The 22,340-nt window shown below is 36.1% G+C and overlaps 1 protein-coding gene across 1 annotated transcript; it reads right to left on the bottom strand.

The window, feature by feature from the left end:
- Window positions 1-1,159: 1,159 nt before the first annotated feature.
- On the bottom strand, window positions 1,160-22,061 carry stat6 (signal transducer and activator of transcription 6, interleukin-4 induced). Its single transcript, XM_079239709.1, has 21 exons — window positions 21,929-22,061; window positions 13,654-13,799; window positions 13,310-13,460; window positions 12,398-12,478; window positions 11,800-11,947; window positions 11,033-11,133; window positions 10,414-10,562; window positions 9,932-10,048; window positions 9,616-9,783; window positions 8,421-8,508; window positions 8,214-8,336; window positions 7,818-7,910; window positions 6,617-6,817; window positions 6,452-6,546; window positions 5,100-5,233; window positions 4,514-4,663; window positions 4,328-4,388; window positions 4,160-4,225; window positions 3,749-3,856; window positions 3,542-3,598; window positions 1,160-3,455 (listed from the first exon to the last, which is right to left on the bottom strand). Exons 2-21 carry the CDS (start codon window positions 13,785-13,787, stop codon window positions 3,398-3,400), a joined length of 2,283 nt encoding a protein of 760 aa, XP_079095835.1. The 5' UTR covers window positions 13,788-13,799; window positions 21,929-22,061; the 3' UTR covers window positions 1,160-3,397.
- Window positions 22,062-22,340: the final 279 nt, after the last annotated feature.

The following is a 22,340-nucleotide window of genomic DNA, read 5'->3' as shown; positions in this document are numbered from 1 at the left end:
TGATCCAGTGTGATCTCGCCCTTTGTTTGTTTTGTTTCATGAACTTTGGGTAAATTACACGTCAGTATTGTATTTTACCGGTATTTATTTGGCTTATATTCTTTTGTTAGTTGTATGCGTGTGTGTGCGTGTGATAAAGAGTGAAAGCGAAAGACAGCGATCTAGTGTGCCTGCATGTCTGCGTGCATGTGTAAGCTTGTGAGCTTGTTTTAATTAATCATTTTTATTCTCCACTTTTCATTGCCAGAATCTTTTGTCTGTATTTTTTTTTTTTTTTTAGTTATTATGCAAGCTTCTTTTAGGGAAACATGCTGCCTTTTCCTAGCCCTCAATGATACTGCAAAAGTTTAATACATAAGTTTAACGTTCATGTTTAGAGATTTCAAATTTTTATATCAACGGAAAATAATTTTACATTTAAATCAAGGCTGAAAGCCATTTTCAAGATAGTGATGCCCAGATACATTGATAATATATATATATATATATATATATATATATATATATATATATATATATATATATATATATATATATATATATATATATATACACACAGTGAAACAGTTAGGTATGTATAAAACAAATATTGGGTCTTTTCTGAGCTCAGTCTGCAAAAAAGTTAGGTAAAGTTTTATTATTACACCCAAAATGTGTTGCACATTACTTCTAAAGTGGGAAATTAGTAGGTTACACCATTGGTAACTTATACAGTATTTGCGTTGGGTTACATTTTCAATGATTTTATTATATAATTTTGTCCTCAAAGCTTTAGAGCAGTGCTTATGATTTATGTACAGGTGTGTAATAGCTGGTTTGCTTTATTTTCTGCGTGCATGCCATGGAAAAAAAAAGAAAGCAAACCTGATAAGCTGTCATAAAGAGCAAGCGTTTTCCAGTTGATTTGTGTTGTTTGACATAACTGAGCAGTCTGTGTTCTTCAACTTGGGGTTAGAAATGAAAGTGTGCACGAGGTGTGGTGGCTTCTTGCAGGTGTTGGTGAGCACCCGGTGCCTTCTCTGTTCTGCTCTAACACAGGTGGCTCTTTGGGAATAAAACAAAGCCCACATTAATATCCAAGATAAAAGAGGAGGACATCGCAAGGCGGCTGAATCTTCATTGTGTTTGTACACCTTTATTTTTAGTCTACACAGGAGAGAATGAACTTTAAACTTGTTTTGGCTTCATTTACCTCCAACCCGCTGTCTTTCCTACATTCACCCCAACTCCTTCGTTTTCAAGGCAAAGTGGGATGGATGGAAGGGCACAGGGCACTGAGATTTCAGACATTTCACCAGAGCAGTTACTGAACTAGACATGTAAGCTGATTCTCTGGCTTCTTCCTGAACATGACCTTTTTTTTCAGTGTGATTTCCCTGGCAGTGGTTGAGTAGAATTTACATTTTATTGATATGTGGAAATTAGAACTTGTTTTCTAAAGGAAAAGATTTGTGATGTACAGTGTAAATTTTTTTTTCTTTTTTAAATGTTGACTGGAACTGTAAACTGGAATGATAGGAAATATAAGATGCTAGCTATGCAATGTCTCTTCTTTGGCTGATGGATTATGGGAGTGATGCCAATCATGCCAATAAGCTTTTATTCAATGGACAGCCAACACGATAACAGGCATAACTTTCCACTCAAACTGCCTATGATTCACAATTTTTATGTGTAAGAAAAAAAAAAAAAATCGAAAATTCTTTAGCTTGCAATTTCTTCTTTGTCTGTGTTCTTTAAGAGTTACATGCCTTTGAGCACCAGAACTGGACAACACTGACAAAGCATGAGGTTTACTTGTAGCATAACACTGAGTTAAAGTTGCAAATCACTTTTTTGCTGACTGTAAAGAATGAGTAGTGTTGTAACATTTAACACATAGGGCTGCAATACAAGACACAAATGACTAATAGGTCGTAAACAAATTTGCACAAATATTATGTATAGTTTGAGAAAAAAAAACTAATTTTATTTTTCATCTGTGTAAAATATTACATAGATTGTGTTACTGTAGTAACCTTGGAAAGATTTATCTGAAAGTTAGTCTGTAAGACAAAGGCTATGATGTATGCAACATCCAACCTGATCTACATCACCACATGCAAAACATTAAAAAGAGAGGGTAGGTAGTGAAAAGTTTATTTTAAAAAATAGTTTATGAGTAAAGCTGATTATCAGAAGCATTCAGATGCAAATAAAAGTGCTAAAACTTGAACCAAATTTTCAGTCACCATTAAGACTAATATTGTTCATTACTGAAATTATTCAGTTTAATTGTAGGGCACTTGCTTTGCCATCCTTAGTCTTTTTTTTACACTATAATCAAATATACTATTGAAATCTTTATCAGCAAATCATTATTCCTGCAAAATAATGTGGTGAACAAACCTGCCATATCAGGCCTAAACCAAAACTAAACTAATTTATTTACAAAATATATTTTTAGATTTTAGAGTTTATATTTTAAGAAAAACTTTTAAAGATATACTTTTACTTGGTTAAATGGTCCCAATTTGATTACTGACGTACCATATCTCTGTTCATACATTGACTGTATTTAGGTATTAAAATACAAAAAACAATAACAAAATAATAAAAACTATGACATATAACATTTATGAGGTTACTAGTAGACTGAGAGAAGGGAGTAAAAAATGCAAGCAGATGATCAAGTAGAACTTGATACATACATCCGTTAAAGGGTTAGAGAGAGTACATGCTTTGCCAAACCAAACTTCACTATTTTGGATGTTTGCTGGAGAATGAGTGTGGTAGTTTACAGTCACAGAGTAATAAAAAAAACCTTATTGTTTCTTGTATGTTACCTGGCTGTCTATTTACCATGCATATCTGTATAAATGTGCTAAATGTACAACATACTATGACTGAAGCTTAGCAAAATGTCTCAAAAACAAGGAGGATTTAAGTACAAGTGGCAAAACAGTTCAAATAAACTTGCCTCAACACAGATAAAACAAACAGTAGTTCTGGTAGATGATAAACCACTGGCTTTTTCCATGTACACTTATTTACCTTAATACAAGATATAAAAAAGAGATGAACAAAAAAAAAAAGCTTCTTAAGAATTGCATGATGAGACACCAACCACTGACCCACAGCAACAGCTGTTTGTTCTGCTGGGTTCCAGTTGTTCTTTGTCCTTAAAGTAATCTCCTGCTTCCATGTAGCAGCAGCTCAATGTGGTGAGTCCAAGAGATATCAAATCTGTCTCTAATTTTTTTTTTTCAAAAGTAAATGAAATGATAGATTTTGAAATTAAAAGTAAAAAAAGACAAAAACACATAGCCCAAAACATGAGTAATATGAAATAAGTCTGACTTGAGTCTCAAATCTATATTCCTTGTGCTTCAGCAACAGCATGTGGAATTTTTCATTTCTAAGACTGCAGAGCACTCAAAATGAAATCCATGTCCATGCCGTTGTCTGTGTTGGTACTAGAAGACAAACATGGAAAAATATAATTACCCATTGTATCTTCTATGATAGGGAATTTCACACGGACAGTAAGAGAGAAACCTACTTGAGATCCATGTCAGAGGGAATGTCTTCACGTTGGAACTGCTGTGGGAACTGGGATCTGAAAGAAACAGCAGCCGTTGCAATAATTCAAGCTGGACTCAAATTCATGCATCATTAAGATGATTACAACTAGCCAACTTCATTCATTTAAAAAAAAAAAAAAAAAAAATTGCAACTTTCATAGAAAGACATTAAGAGAAAAACCTACTGAATATCAAGGAAGTTAGAAGACTGGGCTGGATTTTCAATCATGGTAGAGGGAATGTCTTCCGGAGTGAAGTGCGACGGGAACGGAGGAGTGAACTGGCGCATTTCTCTGCACGTTTGTAAAATGAAACCACATAGTGAGAGAGGTGAAAATAGAAAGAATGCACAACTATTGCGCCATCACCACTGTATATTGTTGACAAAAAACGCCAATATTTACAAGGGGGAGAGGGCATTATCTTAAGTGTCTTGCCTGCTTTGGGAGACTTCACATAAAATTAGTTTTATATTTCTACATCCATGTAACTAGCTCATCAAATTTGCGGGTATAAATAGTTTCTGTTGCTGTGATTGGTGCAGCACAGGTTTACAGAAGTGTGAGAATGTGGAAGAGAAATAAAATTAGACTTACTGAGAGAACACAACACAAGGATTGTCATTGACAACTGCCATTGTGTTTATTGGTGCTGTGGCATCCCTGTACACATACAAACAAACATGACATTTTCAGTGTTTACAGCTTTTGATAAAATTACTTTAACTTGATAAGTCAATATTTGTATTAAAAAATAGTTCTTACTGGCCAACTTTAGTGTGGAGAGTCACAGGGATGTAGCCAGGGTTAGTTGGTTGATTTGTATCTATTTTAAATTCAGAGAAAAAGCAACAAAACAAACAAAAATAACAAACATTAATTCCATGTAAATGTATTAAATAAATATAATTTTTTTTATCTGTGCAGGTAGGGCGTTATGTAATGTATTACCTGTGTAGAAGTTCTTGAATACCTCATCTTTAGGGAAGTTGGGATACAAGCATGTTACCTCTTTGATGTCACGGATGCGGTCACCAAGGCTTCGAATCTCAAGATCTTTTTTTGTGAAAGGCTGAATATTCTGGATCCTCTTACACCCATCTGGGAAAAAATGTTATTTCAGGGCAAATACTTGTCAGACTGAACAAATGAGAGATATAGGGAAGGCAAGTGACAGAATGTTTACTACTGCCAGGAGGAAACAGGCATTTTTAAAAGGACCTTAATAATATAGGAGGAAATGAGCTGCTTGGCGGAGCCCTGCGTTCTGTAAGTGCTTTCCCATATTAGTATTACCATAATTTCTGGGCTATAAGCCACAACTTTCTCCACACAATTGGAATCCTGCAGCTTAAACAGTGATGCAACTAGTTTATGGATTTTACTGACTAACAAGTCATTTTGCGCCTCACGTGCACACCCTCATCATAGAAAACACAAAGAATTGTATATGACGCAGCCATGTTTACTCGTACCTTTGTATCATTTCAATTCAAACAAGGGGAACAAACGTATCAGAACCTGCTGCCATACTTACTTTCATCAGTCGCCACATAAGCAATGGTAATGCCCCCGATCTCAGAGTCACTAAAGCGAAGTAGGAATGTTCCGTTGATGGATTGTTTGAGTATTAAGTGTAGATGATGCTTTCCAATGAAACCAAATATCAGCCTATAGGAGACGACATCACAAGCATGCAATTATTACTAGCTTTTAAAGGCTGTTAGCATGTTATGGTGATAAGAGATTAATGAATTTTTAGCACAGGAGATTGATAAAATAGGTAATGTACATGAAACTGTTATATTATAAAGTGGCGAGTAAATCAGTTAAACTTTTGGCATACAAATTGAAAAAACAAATGGCAAGTTGGAACATTAACAAAATTAGGCACCAAATTATTAACTTTATTAAATATAAGACAGAAGATTTGCGTAATTGTTGTCAAACATACTCCAAAAATGTACATTCTCAACCAAAGCTAAATAATAAGAATCAGATGTTTTTAATATTAGAACAGGGGTGTTGTCAGGGTTTTTCAAGTAGCCCTCTCCTCTTTTCTATTTATTTCAAACCTCTGAGCCAATCAATGAATAAAACAAGACGAAAACGTAAAAAGTATGGATATCGAGGGAGATGAACAGGAAATAGCATTATTTGCTTATGATGTTTTAACATATCTAACATATCCCACGATATCTCTTCCAGCAATTGTGCCAATACCGGGGGACTTTGGTCTGTTGTCAGTCTATAAATTAAATGTGGAAAAAACACTGGTTCTTAGATTTAACTATACACCAGATCAGACTGTTAGAGAACGTTATATGGAATTTGGCGAGTATCATGAAAGAAAATATCATTCACTCTTTTCTGAAATGGCTGTTGAGTAAGCCCCTTCCCTGTTAAAAAGAACACACTAGAAGCTTTGTCCTCACACAGCATCCGGTCTCAAGCAGATGTCAGAACAGAAGGTGAGCACATCTAGTCTGACCAGGCTGAAGCACAAACACAGTATGGTTTACTGTCAGATATCAATGCCTATTAATGAAAAGTGTGGACAACAGTACTGGGAAAAATGTACTGTAACGCGTTGTAGACTGCAGCTGTTAGTTAAAGGACTTAAAATGACATTTTCATTTTAGGTCTGCTCAGCTTTGGCCTGGAATATTTTCTATTTTTTTTCCTACTGTTTTGAATAGAAATATAATTACAATATTAATATCTGTGTTTATTATTTGATTTAGTCATCTCCCAAAATCTATCTAAATATAAATAAATTTTACTTTTTGGGTCAAAACTAAAATAAAATAAAGTAATTTAATTTAATTTAATTTAATCTCAGTGAATTTAATTTAATTCTCAGTGAAACAGTAGTGGGAAGCTTCTTACTTATTGGTCCAGTATTTACTCAGATGTTTCTTGGCCAGCTCCATCGCTCCCTCAAACCACTGCCAGAAAGTGAATGTTCGACCTGGAAGAACCTCCTGTAAGGTTTAAGGCAGTGTAAGAGTTGCATGTCATTCTGTGTATGTTTGAGAAAGTAGAGATGCGTACCTTATTAAACTGGGCCCAGGAAACCATCATGTTGGTGAAATCCAAACAGTCAGGCTTGTCAAATATCTTCTGGGCCAGGAAGAGCTGGTTATAGCCATCCAGATTATAGTCTGTCTGGACCTCAGTGATAAATTTCATGTTGAGAGTTTTACACATACTACTCCACGGGACACGATCCGGGACCACGAAGGGCATTCGATCCTGATGACAATGACACACATGAATTATAGGGAAAAAATGAAAGAAACTACAAAAATGCGGCAGCCATCATGTTTACTGCAGTAGAAAGGGTTAATAGTATCTAAGTGGTAAAGTATTAGCGAAGATATGTCCCTGGACTTATGTAAGTTTTCTGCATTTCTGTAAAAGATCCTGCTTTGTGTATGCATTTTGTGAGTGACTAACAAAGTGCTCAGGTTCCAGTCCCTGCAGAGGATTTTCATATTTACATGTATGTCAGATACAAGAATGGTCTCTTGTCATCCACAATAATGACGTGATGATCTTCCTCCATTTTCATGAGGCAATAGGCATAAATATTAGGTTTTTCATAGTGGCCATTATTTTAAATATCTTCAACTGAAATTAATAAATCAGTCTGTGGTTTAAGAAAAGGTTAACATTACTCTCTAAATAGCCACAAAACAGTTATAATTTCGTCAACTGATCAACTGCATGGGCTGCACGGTGGCAAAGTGTTTAACACTGCAGCCTTACAGCAAGTAGGTTGCTGGTTTGAGTCTCAGCTAGGAGGAAGTTGGCCTTTCTGTGCAACGTTTGCATGTATGTGAATGGTTGTTTGTCTCTCTGTGTTGGTCCTATGATAGACCACTGATCTGAGCAGGGTGTACCCTGCCTCTCGCCTGATAATTGCTGGGACAGGCTCCAAAATTCCCCACGACTGCTTAATTAGATTAAGCAGTATAGATAATGAATGCATAATCAATTTCAACTGTAAATATTTTTAATTAGGTTAAAGAGATGTTTTTGGTTTATATCACTTGGGTTTTCCTTGTTGTATATGTGAAAGCCAAGCCAAGTCCACACTTCTTTAACACTGTATTCACAGAGTGTGTATGCAGCATTGAATAACACTTTTCGAAATAATGCATTATTGATGATAGACAGGTGATGGGATATTTAAGTTATAAGAGGTGTTAGAAAATAGAAAAGCAAAACAAAATAATAATTTGAAACTTACAGGTTCAGAAAATGCACAGTCCCAGATGACGGTGGCCATAGCATTGTTGTCTTGACTACCATGAACAATGACAACAGCCGGATGAGAGATAGTCTGTAATTAGTTGCATATAGTCAGTCCATGTTTTCAAACAGACTTGTTTCCATCACAGAGATTCATTAAAGTTTAATGAATGTAATATTTATGAAAATCTACTGTGTATGACAACAGAGATCTAAGATTAGAAAGCAATTACATAAAGCTGACAAATGATGTACTATAAAGTACAAGAGTAAGCTGCAGCTGTGCTTAATGTGTTGTGAAACAGAAAAAATATTCTTTCGACTCAAAGAACTAAAATGTTCTTAAGAACAGGATATATTGTATAATCAAACAGAACAGCGTCTAGAGCTATACCTGTATCCTGTAAGGAGTGTCACAGCCTGTGATTGTGACCTCTGCGGAAAACAGGAATGCAAACTTCTCTTCTGTTACAGACTCAGATCCCTTTCTGTCTGCTCTTTTTATTTTCTTGATGGACTGTTGAATCAAAAAAAGCACCTTCAGGTGATCAGTACATTTTCAAAAATACTCATGTTGGATGCTAAATGATGCCATACATACCATGTTTCTGAAGGTGGCACATGTGCTCTTAGTGGTTGTGTTGTGCTCTAGGATGGCGGTAGCATTGATCAGTTCCCCGACATTATCACTGCAGGTAACAGTTTCATTGTTAGTCCTTCTTTACGAAGTATAAAGAGAATAACTTAAAGGAACTCACTTCAATAGGTCAACTTTATTCTGTTTCTATTTATTATGTATCTATGAACAAGAATCTGAAAAAAAAACAGGGGGAAGCTTTCATGTAGTTAAGAAAGCAGGATTATAAAATCAACCTAATATTTTTTCTTTTATACATTTTTTAAAAAAGAATAATAATAATAATAATAATGAAAAAATAATATATACTATCAAAGAATCAAAATATTTAATGAGCTGAGAGTTAAATGCACCTCATAGGGACTTCCAATATATTCCATTCCATTCCATTACTATTTCTCCATCACACTTTCCCAAGTCCCAGATACTTTCTTTCACTTGTTTCATCTCATTTTTTGACAAAGATTATCAAATTCCCACTCTTTCCTTGGCATTAGGAACCATTCTCCTTTTTACCCAAAAACTGTACAAATAGTAAACAAAATGGGCATTCTTTAGTTGTTTCCTTTTACTTTTTCTTGGCCTTGTTGGAAACTGTGCTGAAATCAGATTCTGATCACTTTTAGACTAAGCTGCATTTTCTGACTAGTTTTTTTTTTTTTTATTAAATCCCATAAAATAACCAAGCATCACTTTGGAAGTTGTGGCTGCTGAAAAATGTGGAACAAAGTCCTTTCCTTTCATAAAAATGATACAGTGTTTACTACACTAAAGAAATTCTAATTCTCCAAGATCTTATCATTAATAACAATTAGATATTACCAGGTCATTTCATTGAGTTAGGAGACTTTTAGAAACATTCTACACACTGACAGTATCACAGATTTTTTGTGAACAAGTTTTAGGGTTCTTTATCATCATTCATTAATCAAATGAATGAATGAATTTCCCCTTGGGGATAAATAAAGTATCTTTGATTTGATTTGATTTGAAATGCATTTGGTTTACATAACTTATGCATATAAATGATGGAGTTGTGGTGAACAAGCAAATTACTTTTTTAGGGTGCATAAATGTCAAATGTCTTCCACTACAAGCCTTTTATTTATTACCGGTAAATAAAATAAAATAAAATAATTCTAGGTTGTGTGTAACTTACCCAGATAGACAGCCTATGTTCCTCGCCTGCATTTCATTAACAATTTGTGCCTTCAGCACCATGGGCTTTCCAGGTGCTACCTTGTCCCCCAGCAGATATCTTACAGTTGTGGAGAACTTTGACTGAGTCTTAATGACCTGAGGGGGCTGCTTCTCCACGACCAGAGAGCTGAAATGGACATAAGTCATAGCACAGTGAAATAAGGCAAGTGATGAAGTAAGTAGAAGGACAGTTTAAGTGAAATGCATCTTTTAAGATTTTTCTATGTAAAAAGAAGGATAAATCAATAGGATTTATGACAATGGAATTCCACTACCTTTCAATCAGAAACTGCAGTTGTTTCTTCAGCCTTTCCTGAAGATCTGAGTTTGGTTCACCAATCAGCATCAACTCCTGTCTCAGCTTCCCGTTTATTACAAGCAGCTGTTCAGACCTAATGGAGATGATATGGTAAAATAAGCACACTAACAGATAAGTGAGCTTAACATCAAACTCTGCACAAGTCTGCGAATTAGCCATTGAATTGAATCAGGTGTATTGCAGCAGGGAAAATCCTAACATTTGTGGGACTGTGGCACTCGAGGACCGGAGTTGCCTACCCCTGAATTAGACGATTATTGGACTGACATTTCCATCCTATTACACAAATTAATAAGGTTTACAAATAATTAAGAAACACTCCAGCCTTTGAACGTGTGAAAGCTGACTATTACAGAGATGAACCAGCTCTAAGGCCAACATTTAAACATGAACAACAATTGAATTATGTAATAATTCAACGCTGTGTGTGAACTTCACCAGGTCTGCAGGGGGGTGAGGTTATCATCAAAAGCAAATCCAATGACTGCTTTATGCTGCTTTGCCCTCCAATACTTTAGTGTGGAGATGAATTTGCTCTGACATTGGTCCAGAGAGTCTACACACTCCGTCAGCAGCTGGAAACGTTTCTGCAAGAACAAAAATATCCACACAAACATAAAATTTACAAATAACAGAGCACATAGTAAAAATATACTGCTACATGTCATTTCTAGAAAACTCTGACTATTAAGAATTATTTATTGTAAAATTATTAATCTATTAATATAAAAATAACAAATTATTATTATTATTTCCAACAAGCATAAGAATTATATCAACATTGGATTAGGATACAATCTGAAATCACTGTTATTTGTCAGCAAGGTCACATGAAAAAGCCTGGGTAATATTTAATAAAAAAATCCAACACAGGGCTGTATCATGACCAAGACAAGGACCCTAAAGTTCTTAGTATGTTGAATAAAAATAGAAAATACAGAAGCATAATTAATCATGATGATTAGACATTTATGAAGAAATCTAAATAGGAAAATTAAATAAATTACTTCCAAGTTGTTAGTAAAATTGATAATAGCAACTTAAGCTGTTGGCTTACCAAGGCCATCACATTCATGTTGTGTTCCAGCTGCTGGATATTCAGCTGTTTTTTTACCATTTCTGTATTTGAAGACTCAAGTCCATTCGGTTGGAATGTCACTGCCGAAACAACAATTGTTATTTTACCTGGTCAACCTATCCATCTATTCTCCATACTCGCTTACTTTAATTCAGGGTCTAAAAGAGACTCCTCTCTGCTAGAGAGATTGGTTTTATTAAGGAGTGATAAAAGGACAATATGTCACTCAATTAAAGCAAAGGAAACCCGGAACCACACACAGATTAAAGTTAACTTTACCAGGTAAAAAGATGCAGATGATGTCAGTGGTACTGCTGCAAATGCATTGTGTTTATTTACCTATTTCTTAGCACACTGTAGTCTATCACTTATCCATAAATATGAAAAATATTAATTCCAGCAGAGTAATTTCAAACAAAAATTCAAGAATAAACAATGTCTTGGTCACATATGTCTCTGGTAACTGCTTGTGACATCACTGATTGTTTACTTTTTTATGTAAAATGAATTCAATTTACAGTCACTGACATGAAAGAGACACTCAACCTCTTACAACAGCATTGCTGGGCATGAATAAAGGTGAAACACAATGAAACTATTAATTAATCTTGACAAATAAGAACAGAAAATAAATTATAGCTGGAGCTTCTTTAAAACTTATTATAAATTAGTAGCATGGTTTGTTCACAAGACATGTGGGCATGAAACATGACTAAAGAAGAATAAGTTAAAAAAAACATGTTTACTTTGTGAACTGTCATAGTTTTGTTTCTCCCAGGCGAGTTCCTCTTGCAGCTGGTGCATTCCCTTTCGGATCTCCTGGATCTCATACACTTTTTGTTCCAGATGGTTGACGTCCTGCATGCTGGGTTCTCTAGTTGATAATGGCTGGTACTGCAGAAAATTGTTTTAAGGACGTGGAACAGCATTATATACATTTACACACGTAAAGATATGAGAACAGATATACATATGGCTTCTCTCTGGAGAATTAAGGTTAATAGAAGGTGTTAATGTTTTGAAAACCAATCACCTAACCTGACGTGTTACAGATCCAGTAATACAACATATAAAATTAGGAGAAACTAAGTTTTTGTATATTGAATAAATCCATATTATTATATTGCATTCATACACTACTGGAATGAACAAAAAAAATCAATTTTAGGATGTCACATTTTTCATGTACGTTTGTATATCTAAACCATTGTTGCAGCTCCCAAGCAGATATATTATCTTGCTGGTCCGCCTCTCTATTAAAATGCACTTTGAAGCCTAAATAAATCTTACAATGTCATCAGTCAGCTTTAGGTAAACTAAAGATCATCCTAAAAAACGTCTTACCGTGGCAATCAGGGACTTCTCCTTCCTGAGAATATCTCTGATCATGACTACAAAATTCAGTGGCTGCTGCAGAAACATCCCCTGCAAAGCAAGCACAAGTCTCATCAAATGCTAAAAATAGTTCATAATTCCACCATGTAGTGACCAGCATGTCCTATTCAGCTTATATCATTTACATTACATTGTTTATTTTCAGAATATATGTTGTTGCAAGTTGGTAACATATCCAAAAAAATCACATTTAAAATATATATTGTATTGAAGATGCAAGATGTAGCACATTTTTATTTGACCAAAGTACTTTGGACCACTCTTTCATAAGGTTTAGAAAAAAGGGTCTGATGTTTTGCGTCTCACAACCAGAGCAAAAGCATGCTCATTAAAGTTATTTGCTGCCATTTAGTGTCTATCTAAGCTGAAGGTTGCTTTTTGTTTAATGTTGGTGCTGTTGTTGGCAGGAACTAGCCACAAGTCATAAGCACACTCCCATTTGTGGGTAATTCACATTGTGTGTCCTACACATGATTTGATTTGATGAGTCATTAGTGGGTATTCTGTAGGGACACGCAGTGTACAGTGAAAGCATCTGTACATTTTGCAAGGAAGATCTTCATTGATTCCTGACTTAAATGCACTAATACATGCACTAATACAGTGGCTATTGGGACCCACATTACTACAGTGTACAAGGAGCGTTCATCACTACCTGCAGCTTTTTATCCCTAACAATCATTGGCAAAATCTATGTGCTTCAGTAAGTAGCAATTCAGTCAAACCTGCTGTAGTCATTGAAAGCTGCTCAAAATTATGTAACAACATGAAGAAATGGGACAATAAATATCAGACACTGATACAGGAAGAAGCTGAAACCTAGTCATACCTAATCATGGAAGTTCCTGACCATTTACGTACCATGTTCCTGCTCATCTGCGTCAGCTTCATCCTGTCCACTACGCTGACATTCTGTTGAGCAACTAGCTGGAGCGTGCTGATCATTTGGTGGAGCAGAGCCTGAGCTTGAGCCTGGCTCTCATGCTCAATCTTTTCTGTGGAAAAGTGTTCCCTATGAGCACACACAAACAAATGCATGTATTTATATACACACATAGATCAAAAGGGGTAAAGAGCAAGGCCTTGTAATAACATGTGCAATGATGTAGATAGCATTAATTGGTTTTGTAAGGTTTCTCAATCAGTCAGATCGACTGGTCTATAGGCTATTATGTAGATGCATCCAGCATGTGTTTGTATCATACCAGTTCTGGTTTTCAATCCATTCAGCGATATAATGTCTGATTTCAATGGGAAAGGTGGATGGCGGATAGAGGTTGTTGACTATTTCATCCTTCAGGCAATGCACTATCTTTGACATGAGTGCCCACTGCGCCATGATTAAGTAGGGCTGCAAAAAATAATACAACAGATCTGTTATTTTTGTGACATGTTAAATATTGCACCAAACCAAAACAGAGGCTCAACATCAACACTGTTTGCAGGGATACCACACAACTAACATCTTCAACATGAGTATTAAAAACCTAGAGACATGCAGAGAGATATGCCTTAAATCTGTTGCTTGTGGAGCGACAGATTGAAACAAGTAAAGCATTTCCTGTGAGCTTTATCAGCTTCCCATGTGTGGGTGGAACATTTAGTCCAAACAGCCAACAGTGATGTCTATGTTTTAAGTTGACTATTCTGTTGTAACATGGAGGCCAATCTATAAATATTCTTAATTTGGCCAGCTATAAACGTTTAAAACTGCTTGCATATCTCTCTGTATTCTCTTTCTTTGTAAGAGTATTCCTTTTCATAACCATCAATTACAGGCTTACTGGGACTTCGGCATGCCATTACAATGTAACATTACATCTGCTCAAGTGTTGAGCCACAGTGAAAGAACAAGGCATTGTGTCATAACTAAGAAAATCACGTGCCAGTTTCAAGTTTCAAGTTTCTTCTCAACTAGAAACCTTTCCAACGTGTTTTAGGTGTGATAATGGCTGATTCCGAGATACTTTACAGTGAGTGGTATGTCAGGCCTCTTGTCTCACAAAAATAACTTTCTATCAAAAACTGAAGAAACAAGAAAGTAGTTATTATGGAAAAAAAATGTTTGTAAATAGCATAAACACAACATTAAGAATGTTATTTTCTACAGTAAAGGCCACCCATGACCCTTCTATTTAAATATATTTTCTATTATGTTCATATTGGAAGGTAATTTGCAGATATAATTTTGAAAAAAAAAAAAAAGGCTATCACAGGAACATTGCATAGAAGTGCTATGTAATGCAACAAACACATAATAATGAATAATGTATTGATATCTGTGATGTGCAATAATGTGATTATCAGTTAGACAAGTCAAATCCTGATAAACATGCCAGTGATGTTGAGGCAAAAATACAGCAGATTTACAAGAAAAGACCCCCCCACCCCTTTGCCTGAACTACAACTTTACATTTACAGTGATATTATAAGCTCATCATATGCAATAAACTTTCTGGCAACAGGTAATCATAGGAACGTGTTATTTCTGCAGGTAATATTTCAAAGCTCTGGTCAAAAATCATCTTATCTTCATTGCAGTCAGAGTGTTTATTTGGCATTCAAACCCATGTCAAAAAGTTGTTTATTAAATGTGGCTTAGCTTCTATAGGAATCCAGCCAATGCAGACACAGCTCACTTTACTGAACAGAAACACAAGAACACAAAAGCAGTAAACCAGTAAGATTATCTCAAAGTTGTGATTATCAGATAAACAGCATGCATAATTCAATTCTGTAGCACTGCCTGCTTACTGAGAGGAAAATGTTGACTACACTAATACAGTCATACAAACTCTCTGCCTGCATTTCATAAGCTGCAGTGGGTTTACTATGAGTATATAACTGCACTAGTGTGAAGTGGAAAAACACTACACATCCTAGACAAGGAATCTTTTTTTTCCTTACTTGGTGAACCTGATTCTTCGTGTTGACTGGATTGGGTCCAAAATGAACATTGGCCTCTATGTAACGGGAGCAGCCTACATGCCAAACAAACACCAGCAGCCATGATGTGCACCCGGACATGTTGCTGGTAGCAATAATAGTCCAGTCCTTAATCACACACCGCTGGCAATGCCTGAATATCAGAAAGTTGTTCTCACACTGTCAGGCTGCAGACATACTGCTTATTGTAAACACTAAAATTAAGAATTCCTCCCCAGTTACCATTTACTGTAACCTTTTAACACCTTCAGTCAATCAGATATGAGGATGTGATGTGTCATACTGTGTGTCAGGTATACATTGTAAAAGCTACAGGACTACTCTGAATGTCTGGACAGTCTAACTTTTTCATTGAGTTCTAGCATGTAGGGAGAATGCTGCAGGTTAGCTTGACACAAGTAATTTATCAATGATTTACGGCAGAAATATTGCCCTTTTAACCATCTAGTCAGGTCTTCCACTCTTAGAATAACAAATGTAACAGTGCTGTACTGGACATGCACATGATCTCATCAAATATGTAACTGCACTTGAAATATGCATAATATGCCCCACTAAATAGCAAAAAACAGTTGCCTCACTGACTGCAGGTTGTTTAAGTAAAAAAAAACACATCTTAAAAGGGGAAGACGTGGATCTGAAAAGCAACCAACTCAGAGCTGCTTTCGTTTTTCAAACTTTCAATACCTAAAAAGAAGGCGGACAAATAATGGCTGCCATTTCAGTGGAATGTATATTTTTAGAAATACTAATTCATAGGTAAAGTTTAAAAGCATTTATCAGCTCCCATTTAAAAATTCATGTAACAGCGATGGTTTTGCATTTGATTGAAAAAAAAGTGCAACTTTTTAATGGATAGACAGTTTGCAGATTTAAATTAAATGAAATGAAAGGAAATGAAATGAAATGAATGAAATGAAATGAAATTAAAGATAAAAACTGCATAAAAAAACTTTAAGTGAACTTATCTGTTTTCAGTCTGAAAAGTCTTTGTCTACTTAATTTCACTAGTAAATTGCACTACAAAATATGATATGACATTAAAACTGTTACAAGATGTCAGGCTTTGAAATATTCCCAATATATAAATGAGGTATACATAGTTATCAGTACACCTTGATGTGAAGCTTGATGATTGTTAATCATTGTAGTGGTTTATTGACAATCATCAGTGTTCCCCCTGTTAGCGCCGCACCTTCAAAATTTCAAGAATAAAATTGCTTCACATAAACAACTTTAAAATTTACAACTGAACCTAAATTACTGCCTCCAGAGGTGCAGCAGCAGTAAGACGACTGTGATGTCAGACACCTGCTATGCACGAGAATACAGCATGCAAAGAGAGGTGAAAGGGGGTGAGGTGGGATGTAACTACACTTCATTAGCAAGGCCCACAAGCAAGATGAACTTCGAGTGTGTCCCATACATATCACATATGGAGCCCAAGGTAGTTGCAAAGGCAGTTGCTGCCAAGTTGCTTTAGATTTTATTACTTTAATAGAAATTCCAATAAAGATATTGATGATAAAAACCAAAACATGACCAAAGCTGACGACCCCTGATGTAAGCTATCATCTATGGCAACGTACTGTATTAATTTATCAACTCAGGCTCATATTTCCAACTAGCCTGTTAAAGTATTTTTCATAAAAACGGAAATAATCCAAGGAAGAGTTAGTCATAGTCATATTCATTATTGGTATGAGACCACAACATAACGCCCCCAGGACTCTTCATCACACGCATGCCTGGGCCTGTCATTGCCCTACAGCATCCTGAGGTTGAGAAACTGGATTTCACAACTTTGTGTTCTAGCCCAGAGCACATGGCAGCTGTGTTTTGTTTCACATTAAGTCAGAACACAATGTTCAGTCACTACTCTATCTTACCACAAGAGGCAGCGGCCTGTTAAATACTTTGATCCTCAGGGGACATGTCTATATTGTCAGTATGAAACCGTGACATAGGTCCATATCTTCTATAAGGACAGGTAATGTGTATAAACCTAGCTTAAACAGGATTGATATTAGGCAAAAAACCACCTGAGATGAACAACAATAACTGTTCTAAAATATAAAATCACTGTTTGCACCACTGCTACTTCCTCAGGAATTAAATGCCCTTGACTAATTATCCTCTGCAATTGTGAGCATATGTGTAGAAACTGATGTTTAAACATTGTGTTTATCTGCAACATTCAGGTGTGTGTAAACACAATGTCAAGAATGAAAAAAATCCACAATAATTTTAGAGAAGCAATTATTATTTTCTGTCAATCTGGTGTGGGTTTTAAGACCTACTCCAAACAATCTGTGGTCCATTACTCTACAGTGGGAAAAATTATTAACATGTTTGACAGATCACTACCTACAGCAAGAGCATGGAGTGTGTGCTGGCTGAAATACCAGCAGCCACATGAACAAAACCAGCTAAGGATGAAGCATTTTCTAGCTGTTGAAGGGGTTAATGACTTCACTTTGAGTGGAAACCTTTCAACACAGTTGATCATTTTTTTATAGGAGTGGATGTTAGAGATATTTCACAAATCACAGAGAAACAGATGAAAACCCAGGAGCCCCATTTTAGACTTATAGGCCCCAGTTAGCATTTTACATGTTAAAAGACTTGTATCTTTATTTAACTTTCCATTTTAAACTTCCTCAGTCTTCCTCATTCTATTTTCTCTTTAGATGTTATTACATCTAAACATCTTGCAACACAACAACTTCCCACTGGGATTAAGACAGTAATTCTGATTATGATTTTTGCAGCCACAGGACCTGGTTATCTTGTAATCATTGATTAACCATAAATTAACCCCTCTATGAAAGAATTTAGAGGCAAATGCGAGATGTCGAAAGTCATAAAGTTGTAGAAAGTGGCATAAAGATAAAAGATGAGAAGACAGACTTGACTGGAATTGGGTCATGCAGAAGCACAATGATCCTAGACACACCTGCACCTCAACAAATGAATGGATGAAAAGATTTTTAATGGTTTAATCCATGTCCAGATGTCAACCTAGAAGAAATGCTGTGATGGGATCTTGGGCGAGCATTGCACTAAAAACATCTGCAAAACCTCAAAAACATAATGCAAGTTCATAACAATGTCAAACACTTGACAAAACAGCAATTGAATTTTCTATCTTGATGGTAAAGTGAGAATGCACTGCATGATCGAAGCAAATCGGAGCAGAACCAACCCTACTGTTTTCATTTTTCAGATACTACCTTTTTCAAGACAATCGGCATCAAGATATTTTTTCCAAGAAGAGTGTTTTCTTGCTGGTTCGGAGTTGAAAGGGAAGTAAAAAAGGATTCAGGGCAAGACTGAGGCAGAGAGAACATGGAGGAGATTCAAAGCCTTTTTTTTTCAAACCATTCTGGGTAACATAAGACCACGAGGCAAGTTTATATGTATATGACTATTCAAAGTGGGCTTTACATATAAAAATAGAGAGAATCACAGCAGGAAGCAGGAGGTCTTAAAAACAAAGTTAAAAAGAAATTAGAGAAACTCAACTAAAGGAAATAAAGTAGATAATGTGCAAAAAATAAAAAGTTACATTGTGAGGAATTGAAAGTTACTTTGATAAAAGGCCGCAAATGAAAGTTTTTAACTTTGATTTAAAACAGCTGAGTTTTATCAAACCTGCATGTTTCTTGAAGTTTTTTTCTCTATATGAGGAGAGAACTTAAAGGAGGAGTGATGGAAGTCAGCCCCAGGGTTCAGAAAACCTGCTCAGAACAACTATGTGGGAGTCTTCAGCACTTTTAAAATGCCTGAATGCTTCAGTAAGCCTGAGTCAGAAAATAATTCCTGAGCTCTGTGCTGTGGAAAACATCCTGCTTTTTTCCGGTGCCTAAAAAATCCCAACCATCTGGACAAAAAGTCTAAAAACCAGTCATCCTCAAATATTACATCATCAAAGTCCTTGAGAGACTCACCCAAATAAGCTGGTGAACACCTTTCAGGACCCATTACAGTTTGCTTATCATGATGGGTTTAGCATTGAAAACCCCTTCATCTACCTGCTTCAGGGAGCTTTGATGCTCTTTGATTTCTCAACTACACAAGCTGCTGAAGATAATAGATAATTCATCACATTCTCTGCACAACACAATGAACAAAAACAACAGCGTGAACATTGGGAGCCTTTGTCAAATCCAAAGCAAGACAAAAAGGTAACAGGGATCATTCCTGCCAGCCGCCATCGCCCTCCGGAACAAACCAATATCATCTTCTAATTAACTTTTCTTTTTTTTAATTTCATAAAAAACAAAAAACCCTAACTACAAACATGAACATTTACTCTGGGGTTAATAGATTATATTTCATGTAATCTCATGTTCATAAACAGATATTTTATGTCAATTTATCTACAGAACCAGCTGTGCATCCTCAACACACTCCACTCCTCTAGATGCTGGTAACATATGTCCTGGTTTCTGATGGCAGCCATCCCATATGAAATGCCTTCAGGATAAAAAAAAATAATAATAACAGCAGTTTACATTTAATTGCAAAATAATCACTTTTCACATATTACCAACCAAACAAACCATAACAATGCAAAGTGACAAGTCTAAATATCTTTTGTCAGAAAACTAGCAAAGCTCAGTTTTTTGGCTGAAAGTTATGAGATTATAAAGAAAATGAAGACGTAATTCATTAAACCTACAGTGACGATAACATGTGACTTTAAGCCTGTCTGTTTGTCTGTGATGTTTACTTTGTCACAAGTTGATGGATTATTTTTAGATAGGAAAGAATGCTTAGTGTAAACATGGCCTCGGTCTTCAGTGTTCTCATGGCCCACTTTTTGTCATTAAAGCAGCCTAAACCCTGCATCATATCCACCAACTTCCCTAGGACTTTGCAGAACATCTGTCACATTGCAACAGTTGCTGTAACCAATGACAACAGCATCTTAGAAGTCATGAAATGCCAAAAGTACATCAAATTAAACCAAATGTCTTTTCTGTCTGATTTATAATCATTAGAGCCTGAACTGGGGCGGCTGTAGCTCAGGAGGAAGAGCAGTTGTCCTTCAACTGGTAAGTTGGGGGATCGATTCCAGGCTTCCCCTGAAATGCCAAAGTGTCCTAGGGCAAGACACTGAACCCCAAACTGCCCCCTGATGTGCCTATCGGGGTGTGAGTGTGTGTGCAAATGGGTGAATGTGACAAGTAGTGTAAAGTGGTCTGTATGACTAGAAAAGCGCTATAGAAGTACAAGTCCGTTTACCATTTAACTGTGTTTTTAAAAATATGTGCCAAAACAAGCATATGGGACTAAATCTACCAATTACTGATCCTTTAACCCTTTAAGAGCCGGATCTACCATTTGGTTTTGGTATGTAATACCCAAACTAGGTGGGGTTTTTTTTGGTTTGTTTTTTTTAACCATTGGCTAAAAAAAACAACAAACATTAAAAACACAGAGAGACATATTTCTCTGGCCTTTTTGTCAGTGTAAATGTTAAAGGGTTAAATATACCATATATACATCAGTCTCCCTGCTCAAAGGAGAATGAGCCATGCCTAAAACACCAAGAAGAGGGGAAATAACAATATGATACTCTAATGCATTAGGGGCTATTTAGACTTGAAAGAAAAAAACATATTGTTTTGAGACTGTATCAAAAACATACACAACTCCTTCTTTCTTCCTCTTTCATGCTTTCATAAAGTGTGGGAGGAGCGGTTGTAGTAAAAGCACAGTGGATCTTCCTAAGAACTGTCAGACATCTGAGAAACTCAACAAGAAGGATTATTATACACTGCAGAATCAGGGGGAGAAGTATTCAGGCGAATAATGTTCCCAACATGTCTGTCCAACTGTCTCCAAGGTATGCCTCTACGTGTCCCCACATGTATATGTACCCTGCTTGTTTCCTTAAAAACCTTGGTTCGGTTATTACATAGTAAACAGTCAGGCAAAGCCTGGCACCGCCTCTGCTGGTAAAGCAGATACCTGTTGTCTTCCATTTGTTGACTGTGTGAGAACTAGATGACTGCCAGTGTCTAGTTACATAACTCAAAGTCTGTTAACTTAAACTTGCTCTTTTGCAAAGTTTGATTGGGATTACAATATTACTGGGTATTAACTAAATGATTTATTCGGTTAAAGGTTCATGCCTTATCCGCATTTAGCTATTGACAATGTATGAGTCAACAACCATAACATAGGGGAACAAGGCATGAAGGGTGAGGGTTTATCCCATACTAATGCTTTTTGAATTATTCCACTGCCTCGCGTGTTTCGTATCAACCTGAGCTATTAAGTACTAAAAATGGTAAACTGTAATCCCTTTTCAGGTAGCGAAAGTGGGACCTTATGAACATAAAGGGTGTGTTTGAGGATAACGATATCGTGCAACAGTCTGTTTTGAACTAATAATGATTAAGAAAAAATAAAATAAAATAAATAAATAAAAGGCGTACAAAAACGAAGTCTGTCAGCTACAGACCCCGGGATCTAACAGGAAACAGGAAAATGAAATAAAAATAACTCAATATTGCATCTTACCTTAGAAAAATTTCGACTTCAAAACATCAGAAAAAACCCCCGCAGCAGTCCGTCACTTCTTCCTCCTCTTTGGTCTCATAAATTCTCCGTCAGGCCCAATATCCCACTGGACGCTTTCTGCCACCGTGTCTCACTTTGACGCTGACGTTTTATTTTCAGTCTAGATGTTTAAAAAAAAAAAAAAAAAAAAAAAAAAAAAAAAAAAAAAAAAAAAAGGCTTACTGTCGTTTTGAGTGTGGAAATTTTCCTCTCGAGCGCCGATTTGTAGACGGGACGTAGACAACTTTTTACGACGAGGAAAGTAGGTTAGGTTCACTTCCCTGTTACGCACATAGTGTCGTTAGCGAAGAGGCGCCGTCTACTTCCTGCCTTCACGTTCAAGTCCACGGAGGACCAAGAGACTGCGATGTTC

Source organism: Telmatherina bonti, assembly GCF_933228915.1.
Source record: "Telmatherina bonti genome assembly, chromosome: 4".
Taxonomy (NCBI): domain Eukaryota; kingdom Metazoa; phylum Chordata; class Actinopteri; order Atheriniformes; family Telmatherinidae; genus Telmatherina; species Telmatherina bonti.
The sequence above is the reverse complement of the archived record's forward strand: the minus strand, read 5'-3'. Positions and strand labels throughout refer to the sequence as shown.

Excerpts from the sequence above, each read along its gene's own strand:
- stat6 (XM_079239709.1), bottom strand. The coding sequence starts at position 13,787 with ATGGCGCAGTGGGCACTCATGTCAAAGATAGTGCATTGCCTGAAGGAT. Across the intron at positions 11,948-12,397 it reads AGAAGTCCCTGATTGCCACG|TACCAGCCATTATCAACTAG; the intron begins GTAAGACGTTTT and ends AATTTTCTGCAG. Across the intron at positions 5,234-6,451 it reads AGTAAATACTGGACCAATAA|GCTGATATTTGGTTTCATTG; the intron begins GTAAGAAGCTTC and ends CGTCTCCTATAG.